Source organism: Polypterus senegalus, chromosome 6, assembly GCF_016835505.1.
Source record: "Polypterus senegalus isolate Bchr_013 chromosome 6, ASM1683550v1, whole genome shotgun sequence".
Lineage (NCBI taxonomy): Eukaryota > Metazoa > Chordata > Cladistia > Polypteriformes > Polypteridae > Polypterus > Polypterus senegalus.
Window position 1 is genome coordinate 94,065,120 of NC_053159.1, and position 16,105 is coordinate 94,081,224.

The following is a 16,105-nucleotide window of genomic DNA, read 5'->3' on the forward strand; positions in this document are numbered from 1 at the left end:
GCATTATTATTCAGTTTTTAACAAATAAAGGAGTCATTCCATCTGTGATTTATTCGAGACTTAAAAATCAGTTTGGGGATGAGTGTCTCTCTCTCTCTCTGTCTCTCTAGTCCAGAGTGTACGATGGGTGCAAGTCATTCAGAGAGGGACAATCATCTCCTCGGTCCACTTAAGAAAGTTGAATGAGGAGGTTATTGACGCTGTGCAGGAATAGGTCAGCATGCAGTCAAAACACTTCTGCTCACGGGGATTAAGAAGCTTCCTGAGCGCTCGAACAAGTGCATTGCAGTGGCAGGAGACTAAATAGAAAAATTAGTGTGCAAGTCGTTTCATTCTATTCAATAAATTAAGTATAGCGCATAAATTCCTGTTTATATTTGAACGCTCCTCGTATAATTACGTGTCCAAGTAGCACTACAGGGGCAGTTTACCCTTTTGGACACGTGGGCACTTCAGCCCAAAATGATCATTTGTCAGTTGCCTGAACAGAAGGATATTTTTGTAGTAAGTCATTTACAAACCGATTAATGCCATAACCCATTTTCCATAGCTTGGAGACAACACCCAACACCCTGGGGTTACGAGTAATTCATGTAGGCAGGACATTGTGAAGAACAGTGCAGAACGGGGAAGTAATTTGGACACAACAAGCAGAACAAACAACCATTTACCGAAGTTGCCTTTTGCTCGTATTGTTTCACTAGTCATAAAATTGTCATGTTGCACTCTAACCATCTACTTCCTTTTTTTTAAGAGCAGATAGTCAAACATGTTTCTTTGCTCCACCATCTATGACTGTGAAAGAAAATTTGTAAAGATATGATAGATTTGCATTTGCACAAAGTTAAAACATTAGCTTTTTGTAAACACAATGCTGAAGTTTGACACTGTTTGGGGTCTTGCTAGGTCATGGTGGTACGGCTTAAGTTCTGCCTGCTTGTGACACGAGAGATAAGGATTTCAGGACCTTTGAACTCGTCAGGTGGAGTAAACGGTTCAACAGATTTCCAGTATATTTGCCAAGACCGGTGCTCCTTGACCAAAGTACACTCATCGATTAATCCATTAGCGGAGGTCTTCCAAATTTTTTTCATCTTCTTACAGTTACTAAAGCAGCTCAAAACTTTCAAAATTTTAAGTTTAAGTACTTCTGTAATGTACATGAACAGCTTTACTTGAAGAGAGCAGCATGTCCATTCAGGGCTGACAGATCTTCCCATGACTTGCATGTCTCAGATGTCCACAGCAAAGGTCCCAATTCTAAACAGGACTTACTGACAAAACGGCTTTATGCATAGTAAGCTGGACTTCATTCTTGATAGTCCTTTTAAAGGAGCTCACACAGCAAATGTAGTGTTTAATTATCAATTCATTGGTTACCATAAACAGATAAGTTGACTTTGAATATACAGGATGTGCTAAAAGGATAAAATATGTATACTATTATTAGAAAGCTTTTCAAAAACTCATAGGACACTAAACCTTCCTGTAATTAATTTAAAAATATATTCAGAAATTGAACTCCTTAACTTCCAGTGTGGTTGTTTTCCTAATACTTAAAATTGTTTTGACCCATTCTGGCTAAGCAGATCTGGGTGGAACTAATGGCTCTAAGCGGTGAATTTGAAATACCAAAAGTTAAGTTCCACACAACAAACGTGAATTTGGTTTAAGTCCCCTGATGAGGAGTGTCCACGCCTGCACATACGTCAAATCCAGAGGGACTGAAAATGATCAAATGTCTCCATATGAAAGGAACTGTATATGGAAGTATGGACTTGCTTCTATTCAGCTGAATTAACCAGCAAACAAGCAAAGCAAGAATAAGTAATACGAGCCAGATGGCATCCTCTGGCACCTTGCCATTCTCCGCAGCTTGCCTGTTTGACATGCCGCTCCGACATGCTTGTTAAATGTGTCGTAATGAGAAAGCTTTCCCGTTTATTATGGTAGAACTGCACAAGTTGGGAGTTGGGGTGCAGTGCAGGGCAATGACATTTCCCATATAGCTGTAGCCAATGAGTACGTGTGCCTGGACCATACTGTGGGTCACTGCGAGTGGACCCGGTCTATTCACTGCCCCCTGCACACTTGATGTTGAACTTACTTCTTTCCAGAGTGGTCTTTTTGTGTTATCATTGAAAGGGCACATGAAGTTTCGCCTGAAGCCCTCCTTACACCAGACATGGACTTGATGTCAGGGGCAGTGGTGGAGTGGCTAAGGAACTGAACTTTTAACCACAAAGATACTGGTTACATTTTAACATGTCACTTAAACTGCCTTTGCTCCAAATGTAAAAACTATATGCACCCGAAACTTTAAAGCACCCTGGAATGACATCCCTATTGAAAGGCACTATATAAAACACATTTCTACTAGGCCAGACACATGAGAAGGAAGATAACTTTGGTGTTCAACTCTTTTTGTTAGAATTCCATGGCTGACCTTGACCCTAATTCTCTGAAGCCATCAGTTAAGTCTGTCACTGACAGAACATAACCAAATGTAATACGTGACAAAAGGGAAGATTGCTTTTTTTATTTTATTTTATTCACAGTCTGAACATTAAATTAAAAATATACACCCATTTCCTAAAAAAACAGATTTAACTACAGAAATATATTAAATATCCTATAAACTGTTTATCTACTTTAAATAGAAATATTTTTGGACGTGTGCAGCATTTAATGTTTATTCCAAACTGCTTCTAAACTAAGAAGCTTTTTCAGACTCCGATGGCTCCCACCACTTTTCCAGCCACAGGCTCAGATTTGTTTTTCTTAAACACGGCTCCACTGATGTTGCTGTCTCCATATTTCTCAGTGTCAAAGTATTTGGTTTGATCTGAGGTAGAAAGCTTGGAACCCTGTGTATGACTTGATCCTCTGGAAGTTGCTTCATACCTCAGATTATTTGTCCTGCACCATTGACTGGGCCTATTCACGTTCACCCTGAAAATGTTCAAAAAGTAAAATCGAAGAGCTGGGACTATAGGCTTACTCGGCTACTTGATACCTCTGGAAAGAATTAGCTTAGGAGAATGTGAAGCTGCTTTTTATCTTCAACACACATGTATGTGACAGGCCATAACAATGTGATGACTCTCCAAACCAAAATCAAAAACACCAGTTCAGCGAGGATTTCCGGGGGAAACGCTGCACGGCAATCGATCAGCTCACACCTGTGAAGGGTAGAAATAAATAAAGTCCTGGTTACACATACATCAACGGGTTGAGGTGTCTGTCTGGCTGCCTACTTCCATCTTAGAGCAGCCCTTTCACGGAAGCATCCAAATATGGAGCACACTTGTACTTTGGGGACTCTTCACTGCCTACTTTAACTGTATCACAAAGGCAGGAAAGTCAGCACACCAAATTTCATAACATAGCCCTTGTGAACTGAAGTGGATGTCTTTGTTTTCTTCTATGACATACATTCCTTTATCAGTGGGACTGTTGGATTCATCCATCCACTTTCTGAACCCACATAGTCTGCTGTGGGGTTGCAGGAAGCTGAAGCCTATCCCAGCAGCATCAGGGGAATGATCATCACAGACTTTAGATAGGATGCCATTTGACAGCGGAACACACATGGCCAGAACAGCGCAGTTAACCAAACACGCACACTTTTGTGGATGAAAACTCGCAATGGAGAGGGAAGGAGAAAATGTAAAGCTGATGTGCACCTCACCTATAAAACTGACAGCATAACTAGGGAGCCACCCTGATGTTTGAAAAAAAAAAAAAAAGAATATTTTGGCCTTTAAGAAGTAAGGTGACACCAAATAGAACTTGTCAGTCTGCTAAAGGGAAGTTAAGCACTTGAGTATTAATGTCAAAATCTTGCCCACCCCTTATAGTAAGAGACCACCTGAACTTTGATATGCAGGGAAGGGACCTGGAGAGGTCAACAGCTCAAATTCAGCCTTGAAGGACAAACTGAAAATGTGTGCTGCTGGGTTTAACCCAAGGTGGGATCAGGCCTGGGAACACAACAGCCTCGTCCTATGACCTCCAAGAAGCCGTGACAAGACAGCAGATAATGGCCAGCACAGGCTCGACAGTGCCAGGTCTAGGACAGCCAACCATGCACTCAAATGAGTACATCTGATAAACTGTAATAACATGTAAACCGCACAACACTTAGGTAGGCATCATCATTTTTGTTTTTTTGTGTTATGAATTACTTCCGAATACTTTGCAGTCACTTCAGTTTGTTTTCTTCTGGCACCTCTTGACTCACTGGTACAAGAAAACCCCATCGATTAATTATATCCCATTCAAGTTGTCTTGATGTCTAGTTATGCAAGATGTTGAGTTTTTAGGGGCCATTTTTGGACCATAATTTGTGTAGAAAATTACACTCTTGTGATAAAGAGCAAACCAATAGATGTCTTGAAGTTGTGCAGGCCACATGAGCCGGCCCTAGCGTTCACCCCCTAATGGAATACCGGGATCAAACTTAATTCTTTTCACAAAACTTCAAAAAAAAAAGGTAATAGATAATATAGGGATGTGGAGTGTCGTGTTATGCGATTTCAAGGTTGATGATCATGAACTTGATAATCTTTTTGATATTTAATTCTTTACCTCTAAGGGCCACTCCCAGAAGGTTGAAAATTACAAATTTCAAACAAAAGCATGTGGGGTATCATTTTAGAGTATTTCAAGGCCAAAGGTTATGAATATAATGATATTTTTAATCCTTTTCTAGCGATCTTCTATCAGCGGGTATCAAATGACAAATTTGTATTACAATAAAAAATATTGAGACTTCATATATTTAAATTGAAGCACATATTTTAATATTTCAAATATCAGGTGTGACTGTTCTTGTTTATCATGTACTACCTCATAAAGTAAATCATTGTAAGATGGCTTACACTAATTCAGATTTTGTTTCTTGGGGTGAGACGTTTGCTGTACAGCCCGACAGTAGACTAGGTGTGAGTATTGAGTAAGTTTTGTTTTTGGTGGGTGACTCTTAAGAACAGATGTTTTTATTACGCCTCAGTGTTTCACAATGCGTGGTACGGGGAGATTCCATTCTTAGGTGAGGTTAACTTTCGTTAAAACTCCACTAATGAAAATGAATCATAACAGGATCATGTACTCCAGGTCTATGCTCACAAATAACATACTGCCATTATCCACATATCACTGTAAAGTGTGTACTGTGGAGTGAGTTGTGTGTGGCACCAGAGGGACCCCATTCATGACGCCACCCTGCTCTTTTTCAATTTTGTAAAAACTTTATTGCAGCCTTGTTTTACAACACTACACAACCCAAGAAGTGGTAAAAAAAGGGCACAGCAACCAGTAACTCCAAACAAAATTGGCAATGAAGAAGCTTTGTCAAATGAACATTAATATCTACCAGGATTTCAGCCCTGATGTTTTTTTTTTTTGGTTTAGCAAATATGTCTGTGGGCCAGCAAAGCAAAAAAAAAAAAATCAAGTAAGCATGGCACATATCTAAAAACCAAAGAATCTGCCATCTAGTGAGTTGGCAGAGCCAAATCTGGTTTGAATATTGGCAACTTCTATTAAACTGACAAAGCACCACCTTTGATTTATGAACAAAGGCTCATATTCTGAGAAGTTCCTTCCCACCTCCCACAGTGCTGCCACTTACAGCTTTTCTCCACCACACATTTTGGCAACATGATTTGGTGACGAGTTCTGTAGCTGTTAGTAATCAAAGGTTTACATTCACTTTTGACATAGTAATGGAAGCCCTTCATATTCCAATGTCCTTTCCAAAATAACACACATTTAGATTACTGTGCAGCACCACCTAGTGCCTCAAAGCCATGTTAAATGTATTAAGTATTGAACTAAAAAGAACACAATTCAGAGTCTGTAGTAAGGCACTGTCTGTATCCTTCTTAGGCCCAGAAATTAAAAAATAAAATGTAGCGTGTGCATAGTAATCTCCCATCTATTACCCAACCCACTTAATTTAACGGAGGGTTTTGGCAGAGTGCAGCAACATTGAGGTGCAAGGCAAGAATGAACCCTGAACAAGACACCAGTTCATTAAAGGCCATACTCGCTTCAATTGTGTTAGTGATGCAGGAAGAACAAGAGAGGGAATCTACCAGAGTGAGGAAGGAGTGCTGACCAGTGTGCCTTCCAGAGCTAATTTAGTTCTCGATTTATAATTCTAACATGATTATCTTTTTAAATATAGTTACAAAATCCCTTAGTTGGTAACTCCTCTGCTCCTCTAAAACGAGGGGAATGCCTTTCATTTCTGAAATTTAATCAACACTCACTCTTACTGCTTTTTGGTTCCAATATTAGTTACAAACTGTACAGTAAACTGCTTAATAATCACAGCCACGTCTGGCAGTTGAGGTCGAATTCATTGAAAAGCTTACTGTACTGTAAATCTGCTGGGACTCGCTCAAACAGCACAGACCACAGAACAGTGCAAATAAATCACTGAATGGTGCAACCTTTGTCTTTTGGTAAAAATTGAAAAATGAGAGGTAGGCTTAGTGAACAGTAAACAATTTCTTTAACTAACACTGATTTTCTCTTCATCCACAATGATATAAAATTTTCTTTTTACTGTTTAAAATGTAATATTGCTGCTATGTATCTACTGAATATGAAGACCAAAGAGACTACCTTGTAGCTACTGCTGGGATGAACACCAACTGGTCATGAACTTTGAGGGGCAACACATTACAGGCTACAACATAAATAACAATCCAACAAATATAACAATACTCATGTGACACAAAATTGATCTTTTTAGAAAATGCAAAAAGAAAACAAAAGCCTGCCAAAACAGTTCAATTGCTATGCTATGTATTTTCCGAAATGTTGCTCTTCAAATGTGTATTTTTCTGAGAATCTTGCAGACAGATGCTTCCATACCTAACTGAACGCTCCCCTTAACATTTTGAAACTTAAACGTTTGCACCAAACACCTCCACATGATGTTTCCACCAGTTATGGCTCCTCTCTCGTCTCCCCAGGTTTTTTATTCCTTACAGATCTGGCACTAATGATTCCACTAAAAGCACTTTTGAGCACTTGCCGCTGCATTTGTTTGATTCAAGATAGATATCAATACTGTACATGGTTATATTGGATTTCAGTTGCTGACAAATTAATTTAAACAGTCAATTCAAAAAAATTGCATTATGAGCCAGAAATCCGAAAGTGAGTCACATTCAACTGCAGTCATATTTAGCCTTAGTAGCCAAGAGCAGCAGATGAATTCTCACAACCAGTACAGACTTTACAAATCATTGTGACCTTTCTCTAGGATTATGACTGGGGTGGGCGATACAAGCCCACAATGACAGGCGAGATGCATAAGGCACATACTGTACTTGTAGGCACAGTTCTAATTGAGTCCTACCAGCTGCTATAAAAGGCCAATATACACCTTTGGTTTCCGACCACAACCACTAGCCCATCTATTTCATCCAAGACGTATGCACTTTACAGAGGTACAGTGACAAAGCTCAAGTAATGAGTAGGATTCTGCTCTGTATGACTTCTGGCTGATCATGTGATGGTAAAAGCTGCAGGTGCTCCAATATACAGAGTAGGAAAAAGACAACTAAGAACAACGCATAATTAGGGTAGAAATACGTGGCAACAAGGGGAGCAACCAGAGCTGTATGTAGTATTGAACAAAATGATGCAGTTACTTGCTGCACAGTGCACATCATGTTCACCATTTTTTACCTTTATATATTTGTACAGTAGTAGTATTGACGTGTACAGAGTACTATAATACTTGCATTGTGGTTGCAATACACGCTCCTCCACTGAAATGACACTGTGGCCTTCAGTTTATTAAAAGTTCTTCAATTTTGAAGGTTTGTCATGAGTATTCCGTTTCTACCCATTTTTACAGTAAGTGTGAATTTACGGGTCATAGTTATCTAGGGAGTTCATGAGGAACACTTAAACTGCTCATTTTTGTTTTATAATTCATTGCCTTAACCACTAGACACTGACGGCCTATACCTCAAATCCTCAAAGCTGTCGAACTACACTTAGTTACCTGCTAACTAAAAACATGCACCATCAGAACAAGCAGACGGAATTTGGCTTCATTGTTATTACTGTGTTAAGAATTGATTGTTGAGAACTGGTATGAATTAGAAAAAGCAAAGTTTATAAAGGAACATGAAGGAGTTTCTTTGAAATGTTAAACGTTTTGAAAGCCTGTTGTATTTAGACCTGCACTTTTTACACTCTTCATCATCCTCTTTTTAAGGACTAATTAGTCTTTTTGATAAACTGCTCCCATAATAATCACCTTCCATATATTTTGGTGCAGTAACTGACAGCAAAATTAACATTTGAAACTTGACAAAGGTGGCCAAGAGGCAAACGCTGCAAAGCAAGACCAGTTCTACTATCATGACAGCCTGCAAACGCCAAAGCATTCACTCTTAGTTGGCTAAAGGGACTAAAGGAACCAGACATGCAGTAAGCAAAGAACCAAAATGACCAGGTATCAAAATCGTATTTTGACAACAAGATAAAAAACAGGCACCATAATATCATGGTTGGTATTTAGTCTAATCATCAGTCCTTTTTAAACCTACAAATTAGCAAGTAAAACTGTAGGCCATAAGCACACACACAACAGCCTCAACTCTGGAGGCTTTGCAGATGGGCCCCCTATATGCTCTAACCCAATGGATGAGTGGTCAACTGCTGCAGAAGCAGAATGACTGGGATTGTGTGTTAAATGTAAGCTACGGGTCTCGTATCCAAGAAGATAAAGATACAAGATGCTGGTTTTGGCTTTTTTCCTTGAGTTTCTCCTCACATTAGTCAGTTTTAACTTTCTCCCTAGCTTACTGAACAACATTTTTTCTTTGTCTTTACAGGCTTTCCCTCATCTATAGGGTCTGTGGAACTTGGTGTGTTTTCTTTGTCCTTTATCTTTTCTTCTCTTGCCTTTAGAGTCTCTCCCTTGTCTGTCAGGTTTGTGGTTCTAGGAGTGCTCTCATTGTCATTTAACTTTTCCTCCTTTGTCTCCTGCAAATTTTTACAGGGTGTCTGATTTGCCTTGCCCCCATTCTTTAAAACATCCCTAGAAACAGGTGGACTTGTTTTGCCCCCACCCATTTTTGTTTTCCCCTGTCTGGCCCCTGTTCTGTGTGCACCTGCTCCATGTTGGCCTGCTGCCTCCATTTCAGAGAGGCTGCAAGCCAAGGCCAGCTGCAGATCTTCATCTTCTTCATCTATATCGACATAAGGTGAGCTGCTGAAGGAGTGCTGCACAGGCTGTTCGGACCCAGCTGAGTGCCTGATGCCTCTCTTCTCTAGTTCCAGCGCAAGCAAGGCCTTGTCTTCAACCCCTGCAGTGGAAAGGAAACACACCATTATGTTGTTTATTAAACAAAACAAAATCAATTATGTTTACTGAAATTAATTTTGGAGGTACAACAATAAGGGCATTTGCAGTGCAGCAGATTAGGAAATATCAAGGAAGAACAGGAGCATGGCTTGTTGGCTGATGAAATAACTCCAGATTTAGGAACACAATGCCTACTAGTGTTGGCCATGGTGCTTCTAGTGCTAAGAGCACACTGTTAAATTTCTTCCCATGACAATCTGTCACTAAGTGTGCCTTTACTATACTGGATCAACCTCTGCCAATGCTAATCTATGAAAACAAGATGGCACTGCTCTTACCATCAAATCTTGCTGTTGAACCACATGGTGAAATCTTGATGGATGATATGGAAAAATTTACACTGAGCTGCAACTGAGCTACTGCATTCTCACATCATCATCCTCCTCCAGACTGTCGCATGACGGGTATGAAGGATGTCGCTACCCAAAATTAAAGAAAGTTCCTCTGTGTTATAAAACTAGTCCAACCTTTCATCGATAGTTCATGACAAACATGGATTGGCTCAGTGCCTGCTTAACTATATGAGGATTGACCAATGGCCAGTGGCACATGCAAATGAAAGCCATGACAAAGTGCATGACTGAGGCCACACTGTACCCTCTCATTAAGCAATGCCTGCTGGATATGCTAGAAACGACACAGACATAGTGCTTTTAAAGATTTATTCAATAATAAAATTCTCCCAGCCATATCAGGATGTACACTTCATCAATCAATGTTTAAAAGACACCATAAAAGTATTTCTAATAATAAGACCCTTCTCAAATGCCAGGCCATTAAAGCGGTTGGCTCAGAGGCAGATCTGTCTTCATTTCTAACCTACTCAAAATGCTTTACACTGACAATGGGGAGTTACTTCACCCACCACCAATGTGTAACATTGTTCTGCCAGTACGCTCATCACATATTAGCTATCAGGTGGTGAAGGGGTCAGAGAGATAGCCAAGCAGAGACAGTGGATAATTAGGGGGCCAGAATGACTAGGCCACGGCAGTCCGGAAATCGGGAAACATGTTACTTTTTTCAAAAGAGGTCCAGGGATGTTTTATGACCACAGAGAGTCTGGACCTTGGCTTCAAATCTCATCCAAAGGACTTTGCCAATTTTATAGCAGTGTTCTGTCACTGCTCTGGGGTACAGGGTTCACGCATAGACCACAAGGCAAGAGTCCCCTGATTGGTTCACCAGCATATTTTCCTGCAGAAACTGAACCTTTCTTAAATGATCTCCCATCCAAATACTGGCCAGGCCTAAACATGCTTAGAGTTTGGGGTGAATTACTTGTTCTGAAGTGCAGGTGGTATGGCTGCTAGGAGGCTCAGTTTCCAGTGTGGACAGGGGATATTGCATTCTTCAAACTAAAACTGGCCAGGTTTGAAATTGGGACATTCTGATCATGAATCTTCCAGTTTAACTGCTGACTATACTTGTTCTGTTAAATTGTGTTGAAGGCACAAGTCCAGATTTCTAAAATCACACACTTCTTCCAGCCAGGATTTACATAGACCTTGATACTCCAAAAAAGAATACAGGTATGATGGAAACCGAGTGAAAATGAATGTAAAAAGTAGAGATTATCTGTAGCACTCAGACCAGGAAGCAGGTCGAGAAATCCTGGGCGCCAGTGGGGTAATTTGATGGTGACACACGGGTAAGTATTCTGTATTAATAGATTAGTGTCAAATGTGCATTAATTATACGCTGTATTATTTCTAACCTGCTTTCTCTGAGTTATAAATATTGCAAACACTATTATTTTCTTAATATGTACAATATACAAAAATTGGTTGGTATATATCCAAAATTTATTGCTGAATAGCTTTGCTCTCATGCTGTATCAGCGTGTACTCATAACCTCTCCTTTTCTCTATCTCTCTCTCTGGTCCAAAGGTTCTATTAGTACTGTAAAGTTAATTTAAAACAACGGGGAAAAGAAAGTGCTAAAACTATCAAGTATAACCCAGCAATTCCAGGCCCAGGTTTTAAAATACATGAAAGTCATGAATACCTTACCCAACGTCCTCACTTCTCCTATTGCAGTCCCAAGAATCTACACTGATTTATCTACCAATATAAGTGAGACCTTCTGCCTCAGCATTTTAATCGCAGCTCAAGACTGGCCTCTTTAGAGATGCTCAGGTGGCAGCTCACACACCAGTAAACTCTGTTCTGATAGGCCCGTCCTCTTTATTCTGAAGGTTACATATTTGGCCCTTTGCACTGCAGCAAGTAAGACATTGAAATCCCTTGCTGTGTACCATCAAAATCATGCATGCTAGCTAATATTAACATGCATGAGCTTTATTTAAAAGTCTGTGTTTTACACAAATATATCAGAATGAATGCAAGCACTGTGGTCATGCACTGACATTTTCTACGATCTGTTTAAGAGTGACTAAAAAGAACATGGACACATGAACAGTGCTGATTCAAGTGGTCCCTGAGATAACTGGTGTGACTATGACAACATGCAGTACATTTACAAACTTCTTTGAATTGTTTACTTTTAAACAATTTTAAAATTACCATTTTATGACAAGGATTCCTGAATTAATAAAAAAGATTTTCAGAAAATGCTTTCTGGGCTGTTTAGGGCAATTTCTCCTGTGATGACAAGCAACATTTTGTAGCCACTTTCTTTCACTTTGTTTGTGGTGGATAAACTCTGTTCATGACTGACAAAGCTGCTTGGATGAGCAGTGAAACGTATCTACCTAACAAGAAAGAAGTCCAGTTGCCATGACTCAACTACCAGATAATTTCACCTGGATGACTGAGAATCTTCACAGACACTCTGTTCACAAAGTTAACCTGACAATGAAACAATGAAATAAATCCACGTGGTGATAACTGTTTAGGAACATTGCATAACTGCACGCCCCCTACTCAAATCATTCTCTCTGCAGATTTACTTCTGACTTAAATTTGAAAGATTGTTTCAGATTGATAAATTCCTCCCCCAAAGAATATTCCTGTTTCTCAATCTCAGTCTGGACTAGATGCTATTTTTGTCTCTTAAGTCTCTCTCCACTGTTGTCTGCAATGTTTCCGTCCTATCCACATCACTCTCAGACCACAAATCTGCCACTTTACAGTTTAACTGGTCTTTGTTGAAATATTGTTCAACAGATACCTCCACAAAAATCAGCATAAATCACAGACAGGGAACACAATTCATATGGGATTGAGCTTTTGAACTGAAGATCCCTTTTCCCCTTATTCACTGCTCACTAAATCACAATGTAAGGACTAAAGATATAGAAGTCAAAAGATGTATGTATGTCAGTTTAATGTCAAATGGTAATTCTACCCAATAATCATGAACAACAATAGCCAGTAGCATGTGTCTGGCACCACAAATTAGCAATACAGTGCCTATAAAATGTTTTCATATTTTATTATTATATAATTCAAATTACAGTGGATTTAATGAGACTTTTCTGATGTTGATTTACAGAAATAGACTCTTTAAAATCAAAGTGAAAACTGATCTCTGCAAAGTGATCTAAATTAATAATAATTACAAATACAAAACATAAACTAATTAATCATGTAAGTGGAAGTATTTACTCCCTTCAAGTCAGAATTTAGTAAATGCACATTTTGCAGCAAGGACAGCCTTGAATCTGAGTCTGCAGATCATTCTGTATCAACCTTGCACATCTGAATGCTGCCATTTGCTCCTGCTCTTCTTCTTTATATAAACTGCTCAAGCTCTGTGAGGTAACATGGTGATCGTGAGTGAACACCTTCTTTCAAGTCCAGCCACAAATTCTCAATTGGACTCTGACTCGGCCACTCCAGGTCACTACCATTGCTGTTGTAAAGCCAGTCCTATGTAGCTTTGGCTTTATGCTTAGGGTCGTTGTCTTGCTGGAAAACAAACCTCCCAAGGTCCGTGTTTCTTGCAGACTGCATTTGGTTTTCCTCAAAGATTAACTTGTATTTTGCAGCATTCATTTTACCCTCTCTACCCATCCAGGGCCTGCTGCAGAAAAGCTCCCCAAAGCATGATGCTGCCACCACCATGCTTTATGATATGGCTGGTGTGTTTTTGGTAATGTGCAGTGTGTGGATTACTTTAATTCCCAATAAGCTCAATTTTGGTCTCATCAAACTACAGAACCTTCTCCCAGCTGACTTCGGAGTATCCCATGTGGCAAACTCACTGTTTTTTTAACAGTGGCTTTCTCTCTGCCACTCTGCTATAAAGCTGCAGCCAGTGAAGCACCCAGGCAACAGATGTTGCATACACAGTCTCTCCTGCCTCACCCACTGTAGCTTGTAACTCCTTCAGAGCTCTTACAGGTGTCTTGGTGGCCTTCCTCAGTAGTTGTCTTGCATGATCACTCAGGTTTTGTGGAAGGCCTGCTGTAAGCAGATATATAACTGCGCCATACTCTTTCCATGTCATAATGATTGGTTTAACTGGACTCCAAGGGACATTGAGTGACTGGGATATTCTTTTGTCCATCCCCTGACTTGCTCTTTTCAAAACTCTTTTCACAGACTTGCTTGTTCATTTATCATCATTATGTAGGTTAGGCTATGATACTGGCTGACCACAAGTTAAATGTCCAGATTATTTATACTGCAATCAACTGAAACTTCAGACAGGTGATCTAATCATGTGACTTCTGAAACCAATTGGCTGCCCCAGTGAAGATTTAGGTGTGTCACATGCCAATACTTATGCAATCATTTATTTTGTGTTTTATATTTGTAATTAATTGATAACCTTGCAGAGATCTCTTTCACCTTAACGTTAATGAGCCTTTTTTTCTTGTTTTTCTGTTGTGTAACAGTAACATGTGAAACCTTCCATATATAGGCACTGTATATTCATGGGAAGCTGGTTCTTGCAGTTCATTTATCAGCACAAGTTAGGGACAGATTCTTTGAGGCAAATCAATTGCACTGCTAATATGTGTCAGCACATTATTATTATACTGGAGTTCATTCCAGGATTGACGTGTATTTTGTGCAGAACTGAGTCACCAAGTCTGGTCATACATACACAGTTAGACAACAACTAATTATCTTTAAAATGAGGGCTAACACGTCTCATTTTAGAATTCTTATTACTAGGATAAGTGATAAGTGACAAAGCAATTTATTATATCAGTAACATTAAGAGTTTAAAAGACCATTTATTAGGCTACAAAGTAGAATTGGTAGCAAGAATTAGAAACACACATTGAATTGTGGTTCAGTATGCTCATTAGCTGCTCTGTTGGTCAGGACCAAACCTACATTTTCAATTAATTTTGTTTAATACTGCATTTGTAAAGTCTTAATTCTGCCAAAGAATATGGCTTGGTACTCATTTCTGACCTCTTGTTATAAAGTAAGAAGTTTCATGCTATTTCCAAGACTCGAGTGTTGCTCCACATCACACCTCCACACCGCTCTGCAGTGTATTTTCAGCTTTCACTGACTTCTCTGTAATATTTTATTAAAATAACAGAAAGTTGAATTCATAAATAAATTATGTTTGTTTAATAAGCATTTGATAAATAGTCTTATTAAATAATTTCACACTTTAATCACTATACAAATCTACACATTACGTTGCTTAGTGAATTGTCAATTTGTTTGGTTTTACAACTGATTAGTAACAAGCAGTATTTTTGTCAAATTACAAAATCCCATTGCATTTCATTTCATTTCAGGCATACAGTGCACAAATACTAGTCAGACACAATCAGCTTGAGACTCACAGAAACACACTGACACCCTTTTAGCTTTCACTGTTGGTGTTAAAAGCTTTTAGCGATTTAAGGTGAGAAGCAGAAACAGAATTGTGAAGAAATAGCCAAAAAAATTTCAATAATAATCTAATCCAAAACTCCAAATGCTGTTTTCAACAGATGTAATACATTATAGCAACTAGTTGAAAGAATGCTCAAATATAATATTTTTAATATTAAAATGTAGAGATCACGGGGTGGGTAGGGGAAGTTCTAATAGAATGTAACGAGAGCAGCAAGCAGATGGACACAAATTTGGCAGATTTGCTTTCTTAACGTCAGTTAGGGTGTCGAGCCATTAGGACAGCCACGAGGGTCTCTCCAGGGGAGCACTTTGCTGGTCAACATCAGTGACACTGAGTGTATCAGAGTCTAATCCTACATCTTCATGGTTATTCCCAGTTTTAATGTTATCTCCTTTGCTTACTGATTATACTTTTTGCATGTTAATTCATAATTCCACTGCTTTGTCGTCACTCAGCCCCTAGAATAACCACTGCCCAAACATTACCGCCACTGCTTAATATAATGTAAGATAGAGATTTTTCATTAATTTCTCACTAAAGTATGGTTTTCTAAATAATCTAAACTCAAGATCAGTTCTGGTCTGAGGAGGCAGCGGATTGTACTGGCTACTGGTTATCAATCCAGTTAATTTTTAACTGAAAACCAATTTTTGTGGCTTAGGCCACCTGCCATCTCTTTTTGTTTTGTAAATTCACATAATTGTATATTTTACTGTTGTGTGGATTAAAAATGAGACTGTTGTGTGAACTGAAGAAAAAGAAAAATGAGACTGTTGTGTGAACTGGAGAAAATTTAAGTTACTCAGTCCCCTCACATTTTCGAAGATAGTACATAAGGACAAACACAGTTTACCAAACTGTAATGTGCGCTGCATTATCAATTATTGGCATGTTATAAATAAATCATAAATGGTTTAAACATTCTT

General features: G+C 39.0%; 1 protein-coding gene across 2 annotated transcripts in view; it reads right to left on the reverse strand.

The window, feature by feature from the left end:
• Positions 1 to 2,040: 2,040 nt before the first annotated feature.
• dnajb2 (DnaJ heat shock protein family (Hsp40) member B2) overlaps positions 2,041 to 16,105 on the reverse strand; it is a 42,790-nt gene continuing 28,725 nt past the window's right edge. The window contains exons 9-10 of one of the 2 annotated variants that reach the window (XM_039756527.1): positions 9,150 to 9,344; positions 2,041 to 3,182 (exon numbers count right to left, since the gene is read on the reverse strand). In XM_039756527.1, coding sequence (XP_039612461.1) covers positions 3,172 to 3,182; positions 9,150 to 9,344 — 206 coding nt within the window. In that variant the 3' untranslated portion in view covers positions 2,041 to 3,171. Of the gene's footprint in view, positions 3,183 to 5,340; positions 9,345 to 16,105 lie in introns of those variants that run through there. The other variant, XM_039756526.1, reaches the window with a different exon arrangement.